The sequence below is a fragment of the Elgaria multicarinata genome, chromosome 8 (assembly GCF_023053635.1).
Source record: "Elgaria multicarinata webbii isolate HBS135686 ecotype San Diego chromosome 8, rElgMul1.1.pri, whole genome shotgun sequence".
NCBI classification, from domain to species: Eukaryota; Metazoa; Chordata; class Lepidosauria; order Squamata; family Anguidae; genus Elgaria; species Elgaria multicarinata.
The window spans coordinates 97,639,430-97,664,175 of NC_086178.1; the positions used below are offsets into that span (position 1 = coordinate 97,639,430).

General features: G+C 40.7%; 1 protein-coding gene across 3 annotated transcripts in view; it reads left to right on the plus strand.

The window, feature by feature from the left end:
* Positions 1-24,746, plus strand: part of RHOBTB1 (Rho related BTB domain containing 1) — an 84,730-nt gene that overhangs the window by 47,164 nt on the left and 12,820 nt on the right. For 2 of the 3 annotated variants that reach the window (XM_063133089.1, XM_063133090.1), the window contains 3 exons: positions 13,009-13,194; positions 14,863-15,839; positions 18,978-19,096. In XM_063133089.1, coding sequence (XP_062989159.1) covers positions 13,009-13,194; positions 14,863-15,839; positions 18,978-19,096 — 1,282 coding nt within the window. Of the gene's footprint in view, positions 1-10,309; positions 11,035-13,008; positions 13,195-14,862; positions 15,840-18,977; positions 19,097-24,746 lie in introns of those variants that run through there. The other variant, XM_063133091.1, reaches the window with a different exon arrangement.

The window sequence follows — 24,746 nt, forward strand, 5'->3', positions numbered from 1 at the left end:
AAGTCATTTCTCCAGGGTCAAGATGCTCTCGTTGACTACTACTATCAGAGAGTAGTAGTAGTCTCTAAGGGTCCAGGAGAGCCCTCACCTGTCTCCAGGCTTGGAAAAGGGATATGGGGGCTCCTTCCTGATATTGCTCTGAGGTTTGATGGCACTCAGAAAGCAACAAGATTTCTCTTTTAATACTTCCAAAGCTCAGTGTGATGTCAGGGATGAGTTTCTGCCTCTTCCCAAGTTGATGGAGGGGAACTGTCAGTGTGAAAAGTACACACCTTGGCTTGCTGAGAAAATGAGGCAACATCCATGGACTTACATACATTTCATTACCTCAAATGCAATGCTTGTCAGTGGAATCAGCTCACACAACTAGAGGGCAAAATTCAGGGGCTGAGTGAAGAAAATCAAGTGATATAAATGAACTGCCCTACAGTGTCAAAGATTCAGCCCACACTGGACCCCTCTCTTGTCTGCGTGCCTGCAGGAACATTACAAGTGAAGGAAGAGTTTCTCTTGGCAAACTTGACATTGTTTCTTCAGGGGACTTCTCTTGCATTCCTCTCATAGAGCTAGAGCACTGAACATGTGGTGTTCTCTCCTTAAAGTGGAATAAGGGGTTACCATTAGAAATAGTTCAAATAATAATTTGTATGAAATAGTCTTCTTGAATAATTATGGTGAGTACTGATTAATTTTATTGTTTTGTTGGATTTATGTAAGTGGCTCTGAAAATTGATTGTATAGAAGGGTGGGATATAAACTTATGAAAGAAACAAATTTATCATCTGCTTTAACTATATAAGGTGTTGCTCCATTACTGGGGTAAATGAGAAAATATTCCAAGTTTGACAAAGTGCCACAGTGCCCATTAAAAATTAGTACACTTTTATGTTCTAATCTAGGGGAGGGGGGAAATCTTATTGAACTCAATAGAACTTGAATAACATTGCATTTACCAGTTGGACCAGACTCTTAATTTGCAGAAATTATTTCATCTCATCATTAAGATGGATAGCATACCACCGCAGGTGCACACGTGGCCTCTACCACTGGTGGCCATGATATAGCACTTCTGGAGGGAAGCACCGCATGAGCAGAAAGGGACAGGTTGTGCTACATCATTTCCGGAAGCGGCAGATTGCACTGCATTACCAGTGGTAGGGGCAACCCACACACTGCCACCAGCATGTCTGGGCCACCCATGCAAGAGTCAGATTGGATACTACCTACTACTTCATTACCTAAAACTTCTAGAAAGAACTGACCAAAGCCATCTTTTTTTTAACAACCATAAATTTAAAGCAGCTTACTTATAATTATTAATTTCTTTGAGAGTTATCCATGTGCACTCTTTTCTGACAACTTGACTGGAAACTCTAATACAACTTTCTCCCACCTGGTTCCCCCTAGTTGTGTTGTACTACAACTCCCACATCCTTAGCTAGACTGGCCAATAACCGCACTAGCTGGAGAATGATGGCTATAAGCAGGCGAGGCTGTATAATGGCGCATGAGAGCTCTACCATTGTCAGTGTTCAACACACTGCTGTGTCACAGAGATGGAAGGGTATATAGGCTGTGTGACGCAAATAACAATTTTAGGTATTCAAGTTTTTTTCTTCAAGTGCTACCACATGTGTATAAGGAAGGAGCAATGAACAAAGCAGAGTGATCAAGCCCAGGTTTCAGAGGTGCACAAGCTCCTATAGAAAAGTCCGCTTCCTTGGATTTTTTTTTTTAATCAGGCATACCAAGGGGTATTCCTCTTCTCTATGTAGTAAGGTCATTCACCAGGATTGGCTTCTGACCTCTTAGGATCAAACTACATGTTACATTAAATTTGTAACCTGCAGCTCGCTCACTCTGTTTTTGTTTTATTTGAAAATAAGAGTGAGACATACACACCCCAATCCAGATTGGGATGACCGTGCATGGGTATGAGTGATTTAATTCTTCCCCCTCCAGCTGCTACCTCTCCGCTTTGAAAATTGGGCCCACTGCATGGCAGTGAGTGCTAGTAAAAAAGAAGAAGCTGCTGCTATTGGTTAACTCAGGGGCAAGCAAACTACGTCCTTCAGGTGTTTTGGACTATAGCTTCCTGAGCATTGGTTATGCTGGGACTGATCATAGTTATAGTCCAAAACATCTGGAGGGCACCAGCTTGCCTAACCCTGGCATTAACTGCTGAGTATGGGGTGGGGGAGGCAATTTGTGGGTTTCATGGCTGGGGAAGAAAGGTTTTAACCTCACTTCACCATGTGCTGCAGTTCCGATCTAGACCTGGGCCCCCATACTTACTTTTGAGTTAAACAAAAATTCATGTAACGTAACATGCAGTTTGCCCCTTAGACTATAGCTTCAAGGTGTCAGAAGGAAAGATCGCTTTAGCTCAATGGTAGAGCTTCGCATGCAGAAGGTCCCAGGTTCAATTCCCAGCATCTCCAGTTAGGGCAGGAAAAAAACATGCCTGAAAACTGACAGAACTGCTCCCAGTCAGTAGTACTGGGCTACATGGACCTCATTATAAGGCATCTTCCTATATTGATGAGGCCCTTCTATTCCCTTATATACTACCTGCTTCCAAAGGGTTGTCTCTTTACTCTGTTGAAAGGGATTCTCACCAAGTGAGCTGTCCATCGACCATCCGTTTATGGAACTGTGCAGCAAAACTCAAAGGACTGCTAGAACTCCAATTTTAATTTATAAGATCCCAAGAAAGTTTTATTAGATATAAGCCCCGTTGCTTCTACTATCAGATTTGTTTTAATGGAAAGCCTGGATTTGGAGAAAGCTGCCTAGATCTCATATTACTAGACCTAATGCCATGAGAGGAAGTGGGAAGAGGATTTGCTCTTTTAACAACTACAAATAATGAAATGTATTTGACCAAGGTTCAAGTTAATTTATTGCAGGTAAGAAGTGCACTAAGAATTATTAAACACATGTGCAGTTGCTAGGTATTAAATCAATTTCAGCCTTGTATTTACTTTTACAGACAGGGGGATATGGTCTCTAAAACATTTCAGGCATGATAATTTAGTTAACAAGTTAAATATGAGATTGAATACTGCCTGTTCAAATTAAACTGAGTAGCTGGCTTTGCCCACTCACAGAAGCGTATAGAGAAACCCATCACAGAGCAACAGAGAGGGTTCTGGTCAAAAGTTAGTGATTAAAGGGGTGCTCCTTCTCCTATATGCATGTTCATTTCATCTTCTGTCTGTGTATAATTGCTACTACCCATTGGTACACATTAATTACATCTTCCATGCGACCTATTGACTCAGGTCCATGTCATTGAATGTATAATTGTTGTTGAGACTTTTTATCCCACATAATCATGAAGATTTCAAACAGGCATCAATGAAAGCGTGTAAAATACCAGATTAAAAAGGAGTAAGTATTATAAACATTGTTAACTCATCCCCTCCCACCAGCCCAACGCTATAAGCCAGCCCAGTCATTTTAAGGACTTAAAAGGTTTCTGAAAGTTCTTCGAGATGAGTTCTTGCTGATCTTCCATGGAAGGGAGTTTTACAATTACCTTGGTTTGCCTTCTTTCTGAGGGTAGTGTCCTAAAAATGGGATTGTTAAGATGTTGTTCTTAAGGTAGGACTCTGTGGTGTGCTATGAAGAAATGATGGGATTTCAAACAAGTGATTTTATTGGCCAGACATCAAATGAGAGAATGTTTGGGGTAGGTGGGAGGCTGGAGGAAAAGTTCTATCACCTATCTGTTTGCCAGAGAAGCTGTTGGGAGGTTGTTTGGTACCTCCTTAGTATTTTCTTAGGGCATGTCTACACCAGCCCTATATCCTAGGATCGTCCCGGAATCATTTGTGTGCTTCCAAATGCCACACAGGGATCCCGGGAGCAGGCAGGGATGATCCCTCTATTTTCCTGGGATAACCCTTAGGTGTAGAAAGGGCCTTAGTGGTTTTGATGAAGCCTGACAATACTAGAGATAGCTTGTAAACCTTTGCAGAAATACCAGCACTTATGTGATTGTCTCCAACCACTTCTGTTGTCATCTCCGTAGCACTGGTGTCAACAGGAAGTAGGAAAGCTCTAGAACAGAGATTAAATCTTATTTGTTAAACCACCACAGTAATCTAGTATTTTAGAATTATCTTTTGCCTTATCTGATGAATGAATTCCTTCTTCTCATGTGTCCTTGCAGCAAATCCTGTGAGGTCTCTGGATCCCAAGCTAACATGATAACTGGGTGGGGACTTGAAGTTGGGTTTCCCCATCTAAACTATAGATGCCACCTCCTTCCTTGTAATCTGTATTAACTATTGGACATTATCTTTAAAATGTTTTTCAAAGTCTCATATCTCTCATAGGAAAGAATACTTTTAAGAATGAGACCTGAAAATGAAAAAGTCATTATTGACCAATGCCTTGCTTAGCATTATCTTGCTATCGAGGTGTATATTTGAATGAGTAAATTATTAAATTGATCCAGAGGTATATAGAGACAGATATATTCTAAGTGCAGTGGAAGTGCACCACCAAATTAGATGGGTTTAAAAGGGAGTTAAACAAATTCTTAAAGGTTGAAGCTATCAATTGGCACTAATTATAATAGCTATACCTTGGATGGGTTCACACAACACACTAAACCACCATGGGTTATCATGTTGTCTGAACGCAGTTCGTTTTCCACAGAGTGGGTTATTGTATTGTCTGAACACAGAGTGGTTTCCACAGGTGGGTTGAGATACAGTCTGAACACAGTGCGTTTTCCATAGGGTGGCTTGTTAACCATGCAGTGTGGTTTATTTTTCTCAAACAAGCAACCCTGAAGAAAACACACTGCGGTCGGACAAAAAGATAACCCACTGTTCAACTACAACTCACACTGGGTGGGTTAGCATGTTGTATGAATCCAGACCCTGTGATCCAGACCACAAAGTAAAGGCTTGATTAACTCCAGTATTGGAGGCAGTATCTCTGTATATACAGATTGCTGGAGAGCACAGGTCCAACTTGTGGGCTTTCCATTAGGACATCTGGTTGGCCACTGGGGAACAGAATGCTGGACTAGGTAGGACTTTGGTCTGATTCAGCATGGCTTTTCCTATGTTCTTAAGTGGTTTTGAACACATATTTTCTGCCCTGAAATAAGATGCCTCAGAATGTATTCCACCACACTTCAGAATGTTTGTGTACACCCAAAGGCACCAAGATTTATTTATTTATTTATTTAAAATATTTATATCCTGCCCTATATCACTAAGATCTCAGGGCAGCGTACAGATAAAAACATACAGTATAAAACAATAAATATACACAGTTAAAAACAAATTAAACCATCATCCAAGTTAAAACAATATATAATTTAAAAGCAACAGATGCAGTTAAAACAGTTAAAACAATGTGCCAGTGAGTTTAACCATCAAAGGCTTTGTTAAAAAGCCATGTTTTTACTTGGCGTCGAAATGCAATCAATGTTGGCGCCAATCGGGCCTCCAAGGGGAGAGCATTCCACAAGGGAGGGCATTTATAGCTCTACGTTCCATGTTAGTGGTGAGTGAAATAAATAAATGCAGCCATATTTTAAGAAATAGTAATAAAACATAAATATTTGCAGCCTTATCTTGTATATTTTTACTCATAAGAAAGTTTCACTGAGTTGAGTGCAACTTACTGTGAACAACATTCCTACCAAAAATATCTCCTCCGCATCCTCTCCATCCCTCAAGGCTGCTATTTACTCCAGAAGGGAAGCTGCTCTTGCCAATAGCAGCTTATCCCTTTGCATAAGTAGTTGTTTTAGAAGAAGGGGGAGATTTTTGACTGAGCTGTGGCATGGAGTAGGTGGGAAGATGGATAGGGCACTTTCTTGGCCACTTTTCAGGTTAGCCATCTCAAGGTGACATACAACAATAAAACACATAATAAAAACCAATGCAGAATTAAAAATGATTTAAAAAATAACCAATTAAAAACATTAAGAACCCAATAAGGACACAGCAGCAAACATATCAGGGGAATTCCAGAGTAAAACAGTATGTTTCAGGACTTTCTTAAAATCCTGCAATGATGGGGCCTGGCAGACCGCTGATGGCAACTTATTCCAAAGGTTAAACCTGCCACCACCTTAACGTGGTCCCAAACTGGAATGCCCACACCTTTCTGTTTTGTTTTGTTTTTAAAGACACAAGTGCAAACTATGCATTTAACATTATATGTAGTTGGGCCTTCCTCTGGAGTATCGGTTTGGATTGTTTATCGTTTAACTTAGGAGAGGAAATATAGGTGGGGGCCCTGTTCTGCAGCCTGTGAACTTGGACCAATAAGCTAAAATATTTGGCAACAGATTTAAATCTCTACTCAACTATGAAGCTCATGTAGATGAGCTGGGCCAATCACCTTCAACCCAACCCATCTTGCAGGTTATTGCAAGGATAAAACGGGATGGGCTGGCAGTGGGGGTATGTGAATTCTTTGGAGGAAGGGCAGAATAAAAAAGCAATAAATAAATTTATATACTGGGTTTACTTTAGGTATTAAAAATATCTGCCTGTCATTACTTTCCAGTTTTTGTGTGCACGTAATCAACAAAAGAATATTCACATTTTTACGACATCCAATTTCTCTGTCACATTTTTTAATATTGTTGTTGGCAGTTTTGAACCCTGTCAGATTACTTTTTCCAGGCCTACCTGGAATCTTTATCTTAGTCATTGTTCTACATATCTTTACTTCCCTTTTGATTCTTTATCTGGTATTCTCATCTCAGAAATGTACAATGTTGTTTTTATATCATAAAGTCTCTTTTAAATCTCCAAGAAGCAAGGAAGGATTATAGCAAAACCTTCTATGGCTCAAGATATATTGCTACATTCTGTGTCTCTGAGTCACTGTAAAACTCATCTTGTTTTCAGCAGCCATCTCTTGAACAGTAGAACCACAAGCAGCCATAGAATTTGGCTCATAAGGCAAGGATGGAAGCATGTTACAGGGGGCGGGGGACTCATTGATGGAAATAATGGGAGCAACTGTCATCTATTTAAAAATTTATTCAAAATTGGGATGGCATGGGGAGTGCAATCATTACTTCCAGGATGACTTCCAGATGATTTCTGGGGATGTTAATTTGGTGGTGTGTGTTTCTCCCTCACCTGTAATTAAAGAAGAATGTGAAAGTCTTAAAATATTGCATGTCTTCTAATTATTGTTTCTAGTAAGTGCTTGCTTCACATTTTCTTATATGGAAATAATCATAGGAAAATGAGTGTTCCATATCACTTGAAAATTGAAATGTAGTATGAGGTTTACCTCCTGTGGCAAGTTCACTGATAAGGCAGCCAGTATGAGGCTCTGCTTTCCAGTTGGTGTTGGTTTGCAGAATATAAGACTATATCACTGTTCAAAACTAGAGAATATACTTTTCAGTGTACAGAGTTCATTTCTATGTAGGAAAAAAAATGTACGTTCCGAAGCAATCCTTGGATAAAAAAGAATTTAATTACTCCCCTCTTCTGAAGCTGGCATTAAGCATTGACCTTTTCCTTCCAAGAGCTAGTTCCTGCCATGCTTCATATTGGCTCTCACTACGATCTCAGGTTATATAGGCTATTTATAAATAATAACGTTCTGCATGCTTCGCACTACCAAAATCTGAATGTATATATATATTTCAGGGTGTTTTGACAGTTTCGCGTATAATTCCTATACTTAAGAAGCTTCATTGTTTTCGGTAAAGTATAGAATTGTTTCCCCCCACCCCTGCTCCCACCCAGGCTGGTGCATGGCCTTGACCTGCCTTTGTTGGACATCTTTTTGGCCCTTCATATGCTAGGCCACTCATTCATTATTGTCCCATCTGTTGTGAGAGTGGACACATAGGCTTGTTTGGACATCACAATAAACCATAGTTTATTGTGGCAATGCAGCATGAATGACCCCTAGCTAGCCTCAGTCTTGCACACTCCCCCTTCTACTCTGGTGTGTCCATGTGTAGGAGATCAGAAGCTTGTTTTTCCTTTTATTATTAAACTTATTTTAGTGTTGCATCCAACCCCTAAACTGTGACTAATATTGATTATGGTTTGTTGAAACAAGCCAGCTTCATAACCCATGGTTTAGTGTTCGCAGGTTTCAAACAAATCATAGTTCAGATAAATCACAGATTGCTGGGTTTAGATGAAATGGCAAGCTAAGGCTAATCAGAATGGAAAGAAAAGCTTCCAAATGTTTCATACCTATGTCAGAGGATGAGATGGGGAGAACTTGAGCCCTGGGCTTTCTGCAGCTCATTCGTATCATCATAAACCATGGTTTATCCAGATGCCTAAATGCAGCCATAGTCATTCATTTTCAGATCATTTGGTTATGCCCACTGGTCACATATGACCTTCTTCATCTTTATATGGTGGCCGCTGCTACATTTTACTAATATTGTGAAGATGTTGCCTGCTTATAAGCTATCTATGCAAGTCTTTTTGGTTGTCTTTCCCAATACTGTAATGTGTGCATGAATACTGTTTGCCTTTAATAACAGGGAAAGTTGTGCCTCAGTTAACATGTTTGTCAAAGCAGGTTTTCTCTGCCATGAACAGTATTATTTATTTATTTATTACATTTTTATACCGCCCAATAGCCGAAGCGCTCTGGGCGGTTCACAAAATGGGGTTCACGTAATGGGGTTCATAGACTTGGATTGGCTTTTAGATCCATGCTAATATAATACTGAAGCTTCATTTGGCATAGCCACATGAAAACTCTACACCATTTTTAAAACCAGTTTAATTGGCTCCCTCAAAGTATCCTGGGAATTGTAGTTCGGCAAGGGTGCTATGAATTCTCCATTAGAGATCCCTAATGCTTCTCCTTGCTCTACAGAACTATAATTCCCTGATAAGAAGGAGTGACTGTTTAAGATTGTGGGATAGATGTGTTCATAGTCAATGTCTTTGGTTGGAACTAAACAATGGGGGGAATGGCCATACATAGATGGTATATCATATCCTATGTATGTACACAGTCCCAGGTTCAATTCCTGGCATCTCCAGCCAGAAGGCCTGGAGAAGATTGTCTCTCAAGAACCAAGAACACTCCAGATCAAAGAGCAGACAACACTAAATTTGATTGGCCAATAGTTTGACACAATATAAGCTACATGGAGGGAGCAATCCTATATCCCCTAGACAAGATGTGAGAGGTGGAGAATAGCTTTTTTTTGGGGGGGGGGCTTTCCTAGCTCCAAGATTGTAAACTGGGTTCTAAACTGGAAGCCAGGAAACTATCCTCTCTGCCCACCCAACCTTCTCATAGCCGGAATGGAGAAAACTGCGCCAGCTGCCTCTCCATGCTTGCAAGACAGAGCACGGAGATGGGGAAAAGGAGGTGTTCCTGTTGGTGGAGAAGAGAAGTGATTTGGGACAGGTATCTCCAGCCTCCTTCACTCCCTGAAGCCTCTGCTAGATGGGCAAAATCACCCATCTAGCTAAAATGCACAACAAGAGGCACAAGGCACCTCCTGTTGTGCATTGGATACACTTAAGCCTCTGAGTTTGGAGGTTGATGAGAATCCAGGACACATCCCATAGAATTATGCCCTAAGTGAACCAAAGGAGGTTGCTCTATTTAACATCACATTAGTCCAGATAATTAAGGGCCAGGTCATAGTGATCATTCCAATTTAATTTTATCTCAGAGTCACTGAATCCAATGTCATTTGACCATTGCCTGTTGCAGTAGTGTGAAAATGCCTCCAAATATGCAAGGAACTGTGGCTAATCAGATCCTATGCGTTTCAGAGTGTATACCCCAGAAAACACTAGTTATATGCACATATATTCACTGTGTTCTGTGATGTGCCTCTGTATCAGGAAGCTGCAGCTTTGGTGTTGTTTTCAGAGTATTTAATCATAATAATAACTTCTACATTAAAAAAGGGGGAAATGCATCACTGACGGATAAAGTAGTGGTTGCACAATGAGATCCATGATCTCTAATTGTGAGATCCTTGGGTAGATGTACTGAAGCAATGGGACTACTTCAGAGTAGGTGATTAAAATGTAGCCTACATAACCTCACTCCTATTTTCTCTGGAATACTAGCTCCTTCAAAGAAAAATCACATTTTATGATATAGCAAGTTAAACTATCAAAATTGTTTTTAAAAAAACCAAGCTATCTGATCTGTTTAGACAATACAATCTGGTTGCATAGTTTGGTGGCTTCTAGTTACAGATGTGATTGTCCTTGATACAAAATTTGGATTTGAAATCTATTGGAGTTGGCCATAATTAATCTCCATCAAGGTATACTTTGCTTTACCAGAAATACAAATACTGAAGGTCAAGTGATGCTATACACAGCATAAAATAACATTGAAGTGCTGTAGTCAGCTGAGTCAGCTTCCCATATCATAAGGTTATCATGGAATAATTTAAGATAGCAAACTATCATATATTCTGACCCTCTGCCTGTTTACTGGAAGGAAGTACCACTAATTCAGTGAGGTTTCCTTCCAGGTTGGCAAGCAAAGAATTAGAGCGTTAGTATTATTTTAACACCATGAAGTAACCTCTGAAATGTCAGTCTTGTTCTGTTTTGACCCGGCAAATCTATAGTCTGATGAGAATCCTCACTTGTTAGACTTGGGTTTCTCCAAATAGGATGCCTGGTCCCTTGAGGAGGAACTGGTGCATGCAGGATTTTGGGAGAATGAAAAGGATTAGGTGCTGGATATTGGACCTCCCTAGCCTCCCTTCAACACTGCATACCTGTCTAGAAATATGTGGATGGGAAAGCCATTTGTACTGTAGCGATGGGAGGCAGGGTACTTAAGTTTTCAATCATAAGTGGCCAGTGTTTTGAGAAAGGCTTCTTAAAGGGGTGAGGGAGAGACCTACATTTCAGAAGGGCCTGGTGATGGAAACAAAACAAACAGGTTGGAACTTGCAGATTAGACAACTAGTGTGAATTAAACTGCCCAGTAGTCCTCTGTTTTTTCCTGGCAGATATAAAAAGCTTGAAATGCAAACGCTGATAGCAAACATTAACAGAAGCTATGCCCCGGGTAAGCATTGCACATGTGTCTTCTTTCTTCTCACATTGTCAACATGTCCTTTTCGTGCATCACTGTGGTATTACAGACTGTGGGATAGCTTAGTGAAGTGCCTAGAGAGGATTAGCTGGAATAAATTGGACCTTTTTTTTGCATTTGGGAGAGGTCTGATTCTGAAGCAAACTTCAGAAAATAGAAGGAAGATTAATGTGTTTGCTATAAACCCCTCATATTAAAGTCCTCCGCAATTAGCCATTTGCTGTGCCATGGTTTATACAACACCTACATGCTGAAAAAGAGCACCTGCCTTCCACTAAATGTAAACTCACATCATTGTCTGCACTGCATTGCATTGTACTTGGGGTTATTTTTAGATATTGCTAGGACATGCTAGATAGAACTGTGTCCTCAATGAAATGAGGAGGGCAGCAGTATAGAGCAGGTATATCATTAATGATTTAGAAGGTAAATGTTGAGATTCATGGGTCTCGCTCTGTTAATTACCCAAATTTATAGGCACAATAAATTGGTGCTAAATTAAAATTTAATAGAAATGAATTGGAACAGAAACTGGTGACATTTTTGTGCACCATAGCAGCTGTTTCTGTGGCTCTGGCCAATATATCCCCCCCTTTCTAACATTGTTACACTTACTGTTTCCGTGACAAATTTGCATTTATTATCCATGGTGTTTGCAGCATCTCTGATTGAGAATTATGAACCAATTGCTTAATTTCAGTTATTTAGGGTCTGCTTCAGAAAAGCACTTAAGCATATGTTCTGCTTTTTTAAAAAGAAACCTACAACATGTTTATGAGTTCTCTGGAAACACAACCTCTAACTATGATAGAAAATAATCTGCATAAAATAATTACCATGGTAATTGTTTTCTAAAAATCTAGCCCTTCTTCCTTTATGTAATGCAGTCCTATTTGCAATTGTTGTTTTTATATAATTACTGTGTGCAGAAATCTCAATGAGGCTCTTTAAAGTTTTCCACCTTTTTCCCTCCCCCCACCCTGCTTTTCTTTCTTTCTTTTGTCAGTATTTATTTCCATTCAGTGATTAAGCTTGGTGAAACTGGCACCAGCAAAAAATATCTTCTTTAAACCACAAAGAAATTCATAGTCTGCAGCACTTAGTGCATTATCATACCAAAGTAAAAGGAACTGTGGGCAGTATCCAGTTCAACATTAGCACTAATGTCAACTACATTGCAATAGCATAAGAGACATTTAGCGCAATATCAGTAGTGTTTGCTAGCACAATGCGTTTCCCTAGATATGGCTAACGCTAGTGTAATGTCATTGACATTAGTGTTAGTGCTTTCCCTAACTCTCCTTTCCCAGCTCAGGAAAGCTAAGTGTACTGTTTGTAAATGTACACCTACTCCTTCTTTTAAGCATATACCTGAAGGTGTAATGTGTGAATGAGACAAATGTGTTAGAAATGCATACATCATACAGCTACATTTAACAGAGTGCCTGTATTGGCTGCACTTTCTTGTTGAGTGCAGACTTGGTGGCAAATCTAGATTTTCTGACACATACTATGTGAAATGGCCCTTCTGAGATAGCTATTGGCTCATCTCACTATCCTGTTACCTTTTGTGTTCCTACTAAATGGTTCGGTAGCTACGTAACATTTCTCTGCAAATTAGAGTTTGGCATGTTGTGATGAGAATGGATGGTAGCAGCCATTTTCCCAGCTGTAGTGGCTGCTGTACAATTTGGCCACCACTCTGTTCCTGCTTTTAAATGACATCTGTCAGCTAGGGAATGAAAAGGGTCCTTTGGTCTTGGGCATTGTGGAGGAATATAGAATTTTAAGTGGTATTTTGCTTGAGTATGAAGTAAACTCTGACAACTTGGTCTTGATGCCTTTCTGGGGGCGGGGGGAAACTATGCTTGGATTATAACGTCCTTTCTTTAGAACAAGGAGGCTGAAATTTAATCTTCATTTAAAACAAGTACACATTTATTCCAGGTCCGATGTTGTTGTCCTGTGCTTTTCCATTGCTAACCCTAACTCCCTGAATCATGTGAAAACGATGTGGTGTCAAGAAATCAAGCACTTCTGTCCTCGAACGCCTGTTATTCTGGTTGGCTGCCAACTGGATCTTCGATATGCTGATCTGGAAGCTGTAAACCGAGCCAGAAGGCCATTAGCAAGGTAAAGTTGGAGAAAAATCACATTCGCACTTGGCAATATTTGTATGTGTTTCAACTTCTTTGGAATGTATAATGCTTTCCTTCCTAAAGGCACATACATATGAACCTGCCTTATACTGAGTCAGGTTATTGTTCCATCTAGTACTCTCTATTCCAACTGGCAGTGGATTTCCCAAGACCATAGGGGGAAAGTCTTAACCTATCTTGCTACCTAAGATCCTTATCCTCTAACTGGAAATGTTGGGGATTGAACCTGATGAATACAGAGCACTAGCTGTTCCCCAATTTTTTGATGCATCATAAAATTGGCCCAGCATTTCAGGCCAAATGCATAACCTGGTGCCAGGTGTCTACTAATTTTTAAGCACAGCTGCCTTCTGTTTCTCAAAGGGCAATTTATTTTGTGTCAAAATGACATAGAAAGTTCATACCTTTGTTGTTTGGAATATTGTTTAAAATAAAATAACCTAAGTGGAGCCGTGTTGGATCAAAAGGCAGATTTAGCAGCTGGTTCCAAACAGTGGCTAGCCAGATGCCCCTGGGAACTCTGCAATCAGGGCATGAATGTAATAGGCCTTCTCCTTTGTGAATCCTATTAAGTTAACTAGGCATTGTGTGAAATAGTACTTCCATAACTCTTGATGCAGGGGAATCTTGACTTTAACTGAAGATCATAGATGACATTATGAGATAAAATGTTTAGCAATGAATATTTTATCTACTCACTTATTGTTAGTAGAATTGGTCACAAAAAAGAAAAGAGACTTTAATGTGGCCAAAAACAAAATGCCAACCCATATATGTGCATATCACCATTTCTTTATTTCTTCATTCAAAGTATTTTTATCCCACTCCACAGCCAATAATTTTCGTGGAGCAACTTTTAGACATGAGGAAAAAGTGAATGGGGAGGGGAAAAAGGGGAAAACTTAAGTCTTTCTGCAGAGCTGGTGGAATGGCCGTGGTTCCCCTCTGAGCTCCCTCTGTTACAGCCTGCTGGAAGTCTCTCATTGGCAATATTAAGACTGCAGCCCCATTCAGACAACACACTAAACAATGCTGCTTAACCACAAAATGGTTACGGAATGGTTAAGCAGTGTGGTTTAGCGCATTATCTGAACCAAGGCTCTAACATTCTCTAACTTTTGGGGGGAAATGCCAAAGAAATTTTTAAAGAATTAATTCTCATTACAAATCTAGGATGTATATCTCTGCAAATTTAACTGAGGAATTAATCAACTTATCAATGAATTGATTTTAAATTTATTTAATCAACTGGCAGTTCTTCCACATATATGTTAAAATGATCCAAATTGTCACTACGTATTTAAAACAAAAAAGTAAAATCAATCTTACCCAGGAGCTATTATTGTGAAGAAGTAACCTCCAAACCATACTCAAGAATTTCTAGAGGCAATTGTTTACACAAGGGGCTCAAAATCCAGCTAAGCAGGGGGTAGGAAATGTTTGTGGCTGGGAAAACCAAATCTACGTGTAGTGAGTCATAAGAGATCTACAGAAGAACAGGGAAGAAAAGTAGTGCAGGCTGGGCTTACACTAGCGGCTTCCAAGGACTGCCTTGGTGGGACGGTAGGTGTTCTGGTGTAATTAGATGAGCCCTGGAAACTATGCCCAGCTCTTTCATACTACTTTTTTGTTTAATTCACAGACCTATCAAAAGGGGAGACATCTTGCCACCAGAACGAGGCAGAGAGGTTGCCAAGGAGCTTGGGATACCTTATTATGAAACTAGCGTGTTTGACCAGTTTGGCATCAAGGATGTGTTTGATAATGCAATTAGAGCAGCCCTGATCTCCAGAAGACATCTACAGTTCTGGAAATCACATTTGAAGAAGGTCCAGAAACCTTTACTTCAAGCTCCATTTCTACCTCCAAAGGCTCCTCCTCCAGTTATCAAAATCCCAGAGTGTCCCATCACCAGTATCAATGAAGCTGGATACTTACTGGATAATCCATTGTGTGCAGATGTCATGTTTATCCTTCAGGAACATACTCAAATTTTTGCTCACAAGATCTACCTAGCTACCTCTTCTTCAAAGTTTTATGACCTTTTTTTAATGGAATGTGAAGAAACCCCAGACTTATCTGAATCTTACTGTAATAAAGAAAAGGCCAGTGGAAACCTTATGACCAGAACATGCAGCCTTGAAACAGATGATAACAGTGAAGTGGCATCCTTAAATCCTTCTAACGCTAAATTCACATTATCAACAGATGGTGGGAACCCTTCAACAAGGTTAGAACTTGAAGGAGGGGAAATCAGTTGCCTGAAACAAGCTCCAACATTCTGGGGCAAAGGTTTTGTTAGCATGCATAAAGAAATGCAAGTCAACCCTGTTTCAAAGCGGACGTGTGCTGTAACAGTAGTCAAGATAGATGCTTCCATTCAGCCTGGGCCTTTTAAAACTGTTTTGCAGTTTCTGTACACAGGGCAGCTGGATGAAAATGAAAAAGATCTCACCAGGGTAGCTCAGATTGCTGAGATACTAGAAGTATTTGACTTGCGGATGATGGTGGAAAACATCACAAATAAGGAAGCCTTCATGAACCAGGAAATTACAAAGGCTTTCCATGTCAGAAAAGCTAATCGGATAAAAGAATGCCTCTGTAAAGAGACGTTTTCTGGTGAGTATGCATGGACTCCTCCTGATTCTCCCTGTGAATTAATCCAAAACAATCATTCAAATAGCAGTTCCATTTACAAAGCAATTTATAACACTTAAGTGGGAGTCAGTAGCTCAGTTCAGCCATGCTAAAACCCTCCAGAGAGAGCAGATCGGTGTCACAGCCCTATGGAGGATGTAACATGTGAAGTGGTGCCCACATTGACTAGTGCTACTTTCCAGTGGGGGTTCATGGGAGCAGGACAACTAAAAAAATATCACTGCACTTGTGGACATCATTGACAGGAAATGGCACTTGTTCAATCAGGTTATGCTGGCTCATATATTATTTCCTCCATGTGGTTGAGACCACAGGTCTATTCCATGCGTACGACTGTAAGGCAGCTGAACCAAGCTCTTGTGGTACAGTGGATAGTAGTATTAGAACTGAACCTGGGATATCTGGGCAGCAATACCTAAATGGCCTTGGGTAAGTCTCTCTTGGCATCAGTTCCATGCCTGTAAAATAGAAACATTAATGACCTATTGGACAAGGAAACGAAGCAAGGATTGGGTCAGCACTTCTTATTTTTCTTCCCTGTAAACTAGAGCCAAACTTCATGTGATGCAAGAGACCCCTGGTTGGGTCTCTCAATGTGTTTTGCTTCTAAACAATGGTGGATACATTTGGCCTGACTCCCCTCACTCCAGAGAATCATGGAGACTGTAGTGTGGCAACTTCCTGAGAATTTTGTTAGAGATCCCTATTTCCACCACAACTACCATTCTGAGATTTCTTTGGGAAACAACAGAAAGTGTAAATAGCTGCATCAAAGATTTGTCTGGTTCAAATTTATACAAGTACAAATCTTGTGTCGGAATTAAAGTGGGATGCACACATCCTGTTTCATCCATTTGCACAAAGAGAGGCTGCTTTTTTCATGCAATGCACCAGCTGAGAACATGTGTACTCCTAGTCCTGTGTCTAAGAATTAACACAAGCAGGAGTTAGGAACATTTGAAACTGCCTTATACTCAGTCAGGCCCTTGGTCCACCTAGCTCAATATTGACAACACTGGCTGGCAGTGGCTCTCCAGGGTTTTAGGCAGGAGTTTTTCCTGCCCTACCTGGAGATGCCAGGGTTTGAACCTGGGGCCTTCTGCATACAAAGCATGTGCTCTATGCAGGTTTTCTAGGAAATTTTGAATCTGAAATTTTTCTGCAAATCGTTACAAAAAATTGTCCTATGCAAATTAGGCTAATTTGCATAGGGTCATTTGCACCAGAAAATGTCCCGTTTGTACTGGGAAATTTTCAGATGCCCTAAAGCAGGGGTGGGCAACTTGTGACTCTCCAGATGTTTTGGCCTCCCACTCCCATCAACTCTAAGCATAGCCCATGGTTAGGGATGGTGGGAGTTGTAGGACAAAACATTGCCTATTCCTGCCCTAGAGAGAATGACCTAATTTAGTGTGTTTATTTTACTTGTAGTTAGTAACAACAAAGCTAAATAAGTACCCCATGTTAATTTTTTGTTCCAATACAACACAAAAATTTCCAGCTTCATTGGCTGCCAGTCCCGGTCCGGGCCCAATTCAAAGTGCTGGTATTAACATTTAAAGCCCTAAACGGCTTGGGGCCAGGCTATCTGAAGGAACGCCTCCTCCCGTATGTACCTGCCTGGACCCTAAGGTCATCCTCAGGGGTCCTTCTCTGTGAGCCCCTGCCAAAGGAAGTGAGGCAGGTGGCTTCCAGGAGGAGGGCCTTCTCTGCTGTGGCACCCCGGCTGTGGAATGAGCTCCCTAAAGAGGTTCGCTTGGCACCTACATTATGTTCTTTTAGACGCCAGGTGAAGACCTTTTTATTCTCCTAATATTTTAACAGTCTATAAATTAATTTTAACTTTGCTGATTTAAATTTGTATTTTAAATTTGTGTTTTTGCATTGCTTCTGTTTTTATCTTGGTTGTGCTTTTATATTGTATTTTATATTATGGTTTTATACTATTGTTTTGTTTTGAATTGTCTTAAATTTGTAAACTGCCCAGAGAGCTTCAGCTATTGGGTGGTATGGAAATGCAATAAATAAATAAATACATATTTGAGGGGGGAAATTAAAGCACATTTATTTTTATCTAAATATTATATTATGTACTGCCCAGAGAGCTTCGGCTATGGGGAAGTATATAAATATAATAATAATAATAATAATAATAATAATAATAATAATAATAATAATGACATTTTTATTGGAATACTTTAAAGACAATAGCTTGTATTTCCCTTACAGTATTTAAATGTTAAAAAAAGTACTGAAAACTGTTGACATACTAATTTGGCCTTCTCCTACCTGGTGCCCTCCAGTTGTTTTGGACTAGATCTCTTAGCATCCCCCATGTAGCATGGATGGCTGGGAGTGCTGGACATTATAGTGCAAAACATCCGGAGGGCACCAAATTGGGGAAGGTTGCTTTAATTAATTTTAGCAACCCAAAGAACTGTGGATGAACTGCTGACAACCACTGATCTGTTTCAACAGAGTTCAACTCTCTTTCACAAAGTTTGTTGGGCCACTTTCATTTTCACTGTCACTGCTCCATTACTCACTGACACATCTGTATTTCAGTGACATCTGTGTATTCTCTCATACTTGCTAGGGACTATCACCTGAAAGACATTAATTACAACTTTGGAACTTTCCAGCTTGCCTAATATTATTTTACCAAAGAACTTATGAAATGGAAAATTTTGTATGGAAAAATTAAGCACTTGGGGGGGGGGCGGAATCTGCCCCACATCACTGTTTCCGTAATTCTGAGACCTGCAGCCACTTGCTGAATTGCATGATATAGTTTAGGTGAACCAGTTTAAATAACTTTCATTTGTGTAAATGAAGCACACATCTTGTTTGGCCAGAGTGCAGTAACTGCTGACTGCTGGTATTGCTTCTTCTCTGGAAGCCCAGGTTTTAATTGCTATCTGTTCCTCATTTTAAAAATTATGCGTCCTTTTGGATGTCCTTAATGAAGCAAATTCTTTGCAGTAATGCCATGAGAGAGTGGGCAGTGTGCTCTCTACTGTACCCTACCCTGGTTATTAAATTTAACTGCAAGCACTTGCTATCATAGGTTATGGTTCTGTTTCTTTGATTCCTTGGCAGATGTGACATTTAAGCTGGAAGATGGAAACATAAATGCACATAAACCACTACTGATCTGTAGCTGTGAATGGATGTCTGCAATGTTTGGAGGATCATTTGTTGAAAGCTCGAACAGTGAGGTACTTGTCCTCTTTGGTGTGTAACCTCAATAATATGCCTACCACATGCTTTGCTTTATGGGTTACAATAGTTTAAATAATGGTACATGCAACATTTTTAGAATGTTTGAGGGTCTAAGTTATTTCCTTTCTGAAATAATCTTGCTTGAGTCAGTTTTCTTTTGTTATGTCTTTTCTCCATTTCGTGCGGCTCCTGGCTAACTTTATTTATTTATTTATTTATTTATTTTATTACATTTATATACTGCCCCACAGCCAAAGCTCTCTGGGCGGTTTACAACAATTAAAAATAGTAAACATTAAAAGTTTACAAAAATTTAAAAAACATAAAAACAGTATAAAAACAACAGTATCCATTTAAAAACAACAATTCTGGGGTCCATTAAAAACAAACTTAACGTTGTTAAATGCTGTTAAAATGCCTGGGAGAAGAGAAAAGTCTTGACGTGGCGCCAAAAAGATAACAACTTTGGATTTTAAACTAAAGTAAATGTTGATAACCTTGGGTTCTTGTGGATTCTTTCGCCTCTTTAAGACTAAATTGGTTGGAAAGAAACAGACAAGCAGGAAGCTCTTCAAATTTCTCTTGCTGCCCTCCTGAGGGATATTGCCTGGCTTCCTAATTTTCAACCCAAAGGGTGTGATGTGAGTGGTATTTGTTGCAACAGGATTTGCCAGCACTCCTCATTGGGAAGTTGGAGTAACAGTTTTGGCCCCTACCTCCTGACTCTGTTATCAAATAGGCACTCCAGAAAATGTAATTGCCAGCCAGGACATTATACCTTCAAAGAGAACCATTGGCTTATCAATCTTCTTATGTGACAGCTTGGACTTGTATTACAATATCTGACTACAAAATCTATATGCAGCTTGCATATACTTTTACATTTATGTAAACATAAAAGCACACATGTGCAGAAATGGGGTTTTCCCAGCCACTCACACGTTTTTATTTTATATTTATTTAGTATATTTATAGCTCTCCTTTCTTCCATCATGGCACTCAAGGCAGCTTACACAGGGTTCTCAAGCAGTCTCTCATCCAGGCACTGACCAAATCCAGACCAGCTTAGCTTCTGCAAGGTGGCTGTATCATGTGCCCTCAGATTGAAGAGTCTGATCTTCAGGTATCAGAAACAGAATAAACAGAATAAAATATCAGTTAAACTGCCCTGCGTTTTTTGGTGTGTCTGTGTGTCTGTGGCCTTTGCTAGACCACGGGTTAGCCTGGGGTGAACCCCAGGCTTGCCCCTGTGCGTCCAGATGACGCACAGGGGATCCCAGGGTCAGGCAGGGATCAACCCTCCCTTGCCCTGGGGTAACGGGCTTCACTTGTAGCCCAGTATTTCCCACGGTCTCGGTCTGAGCGTGTATCCCGTTCTGCAGCTTCTCCCGATTATTCGTGAGGAGGCGGGAGAAGCCACGCACGGTGGGAGAAGCCACCCATCAGGGCAGGGGAAGAGATCGGAGCCAGGGGGGGAGAGACCAGAGCCAGGGGGGAGATCGGGGAAATCAGAATAGTTTTTTTAAAAAACCCTTACCTGAGCGCACGAGCGTTCATGCACATCGTCCCCTTAATTGGAAAACAAAATGGCAGACATGATGGGGCTTTCCTTTAGCCCGTCACTTCTGACATGTGGATTGAAGTAACAGCCCACGGTAGCTGCACCGCGGGCTCACCCCTCCTTCTGCACGGATTAACAGGTAAGTCTAGCGAAGCCCTGTATCTCTTTTCATCCATATGTTTATTACTTATCTTCTAAAAAATTCCACTAATGGAGCTATGAGGGCCAATATATGTCTGCCTCAATGCTAGGTCTAAACCAATGTGAGATGGGTCGATGGGAATTGTAGTCAAAAACAGCTGGGGCACACCAGGTTAGAGAAACTGGGGCCTTAGCTAGACCTGCCTTTTACCACACAATGGACGAGTGAAGATCTCGCGTTGTGATTAACGTGAGATCCCTCCTCCGTTTACACATAAGGCGTGACGACCTCAGGAAGAGAGGCGTCGCACCTGCCATTTTTTTTCTTAAAGCGATGACAGCGCCCGAACGCTCGTGCACTGAAGGTAAGTGGTTTTTTTTAAGTTTAATTTGGTTTCCCCACTCCCCCCACCCTAACCCCAATGGGCGCAGCTCCTGGCTTCGTGCGAGTAATCGAACGGAGCCAGATCAAACCACAGAAAGAGGCCACATGTTCTGCGATCTCGGGCTTAGCCTGGGACCGCGGAAAAAGCGGGTCTAAAGGGGAGGGTTCTATCCTGGGGCAAGGGAGGGATCATCCCTCCCTGATCCCGGGATCCCCTGTGCATCATGTGGATGCACAGGGACGATCCCGGGGTTCACCCTGGGATATAGCCTGGTCTAGCTAAGGCCTGGGTCTAAACCATCATTTCCACATTGTGTCAGTCCAGGGGGCACCTCCTCTGTGGGTAAAAAGCAAGCTATAGTGCAGATGCTACTGTGTTAAAATAGTCTTAAATGGGGCACTGCCCAATCCTTAATCCATCAGAATTCCTAATAAAAACTGGTATATTCTTAAACATGAATACTTTAGAAAGACCACTGTGACACCGTGCTTACTAAGGTGAACAGTATCTATTTTCTACATTGTTGTGACTTATCTGGTTTGAGTACTATAATTCTAGTAGCAATACAGAAAGAGTAATACATATGCTTTTAAGGAAGAGGGCTAGATCAGCACAGCCTTAATTATTTTTTATCCAAACTCAGATTCTTGGAACAGTTCCCTAATTATTCATCATATTTTAACCATAATATCTTTGCTTTCAGCTTGATTATGAGGGGATGTGCTCACATCAAGAGGAAATGATATGCCTCAGCATTGCTGTGTCTCCACATTTTCTTTTTCTTCTTTTTTTTTTTTTTTTTTTGTATTTTATATCTGGAAGCTCTGTGTTCTACTTGATTTTATTCTCATTACTTTTAAAACAGAAGTAAGCATAATTCCCTCCCCAGAGGCACTCTCAGCAGGTGGTTCATTAAAAATACATACCTTGATTTTTTAGTAAGCAGCGCTCTACAACAAGAACATATATTCATTTTCTACAATCTGGTTCCTAATTATAAACCCTAATAGCTTGCGTTCTTCTTGGTAACCTTAAATATTAATTGCAAAGCCTTAGACTTCTGTAGCACACAAAGCGCCGTATCTGAGATTTTAAGTTCAAAAGTACAAACAGAGCTATGGAAATGGAATGGAGAAGTAGCTGTTTCCAAGAAGTGTGTAGCACGTAGAGACTGAGGCAATTTGACATAAATATAATGAGCTACTTCTAATTTATTTATTGTTTTGAAATTCTGCAGGAAGAACAGGTTATTTGCAGGAGTAAGTCATGCATTTGTGGTTAATCCTTGTAAGAGCCAGCAATGGGGGTGGGTGGGGCGAAATCACCAGTGTTCAAACCTGTTCTACCTTAGATTAAAGTCACTGTAGGAGATGATGGGTCTTTGCCCTCCTCTAGTGGCAGTTGTACACCTCTCTGTCTTTAGAACAGTGGACTCCAAATAGTTTTGCAAATGGACACTAATGGATTTTTGCATTTATTTACATAGGTCCCACAACAAGATTAGCCATTTTTTTCTAGAAAAAGTGAGCAGAAGATTGCAGATTTTTTGGCAGTAGTTATCTGAACTACTGTAGTGATGGCCACCAGTTTGGATGGCTTTAAAAGGGGGTTAGAGAAATTCCTAGAAGTGAAGGCTATCAATGGCTACTAGCCCTGATGGCTGTGTGCTATCTCCAGTATTTGAGGCAGGAAGCCTGTGTGCACCAGTTGCTGGGGAACATGGGTGGGAGGGTGCTGTTGCACCATGTCCTGCTTGCACCGTCCCTGGCTGATGGCTGGTTGGCCACTGTGTGAACAGAGTGCTGGACTAGATGGACCCTTGGTCTGATCCAGGCCCTTCTTATGTTCTTAACTAACCACCCATCTCTTGGAGAAGACAAGTATGCCCCAATAACTTCCATTACATATGATTTTGGGTACCAACTGGTATTAAATTGCTTCCTGTATATATTCAGTGTCCAGTTGTTAGTTCTATTCCCTGTACAGAAATCTGCGCGCTTCACTTCGTCAGCATCGCCTCCGACATTCACCTTGGGATAGCTCAGAGTTTTCCTTTGGGGCATTGAAAAAGGAATGGCATTTCATAAAGCGAGGCGGTCCTAGGCAGGGAGAAGTAGATAGCTCTAAGGGTGGTGTGAGATCCTCCTTTACCTTTGCTCATATGCTCAGGATTAGCTTGAGTGCCCTTTGTAGTTTCTCTCCCATTTGGATTGGCCCCCATAAGATTTATGGGAAACTTACCACATAGCAAGGCAGAACAGCAGGCCTTTTTTTAACTGTAGGGAACAGCAGAACTCACGAGAGCCATTTTTTGCAGCAGCAGCCATCATTTTATTTTTCCCACAATGCCCTGCTCTAGCACAGTACCTGCTGCATTGTGGGAAAAATAAAATAGCCACTGAAGCTAAACCTTCAGTGCAGATAGCTGCAGAGAGGCAGTGTGGCAGTCTGGGGTAAGAGACTAAATGGCAACCCACCCCCTTGCAATCAGGATCATACTCAAGGCTGTGTTCCTCGTACCTTATTTGATTGACATTGGCACAATTTTTAAATATTGTATATGAAATAGCTTCATGGAAAGGATACTGTTTCCATAGAGAATTCCCAGAGACCTGTAAAGGAAGCTGTGTGCCCACATGGGCTAATTCCATTCCTTTCCTTTTAGCTTGGAAACAAAAAGTAATATGTGCAAGTCAGGTTTTCAGACTTGGGTAATATGTTCCAGCTATTCAATTTTGGACAAGCCTCTCTTTTGTTTATCCACACTAGAATAGAAAGCAAAAATATGCACTGATGATATTGGATGATATTGAGAAATGAAATATTTATGATCTTGTGCTTGGGAGGCATATTCTCACAGAGAACTTCAGCTATTGGGCAGTATAAAACTGTAATAAATAAATAAATAAGGATCCAGAAACAGCAAGGCAATAAGAAGTCAGTTAGGAAGTTATTCTCCCTTGCTCTATGGGGACCACTGAGTTCTCAAATGAGGTGGTTTACACCTGCCAAGCTTAGAAAATGTGACCACCCTCTTCCTTCTACCTCTCTTGGAGGCTTGAATAGGAACTGGAGAGTCCTCATTTACAGAGCCTCTCTTCTTGGGATTAATTTGCAGTAGCCTAGTAAAGAAACTTTGGATAATAGTCTTTTGCTTCCGTGTGCGCGTGCGTGTGTGCGTGCTCACGAAAGTGTTATGTGTGTGTAGGAAGGATTACCCCCTTATGGAACCATGGCCTCAAGTCTAGGCTAGAGAGTTATGTCTGGCATTCTTAAAGGCTCATAGTATCAGTTTTCATTGAACTGAATATGTTCTACTCTTCACATTAGGAAATATTATAAATGAACGTGGCTCTTACATGGAGCTGACAGAAGACATTAATCAAAGCTTGTTAGATTCTTCTCTTTGTTCAGCACTTGGTGATCGTCAGATCTTTCCTTTGACATAGTGCTTTGGGAACCAGCCTGCACAATTCTCTCACAGAAATGTGAAGAAGGTTGTTTCCCATCCCTCGCAATTTCTTTCTCTGTAATTATTGCTATCAGTAAAAAGGTAGG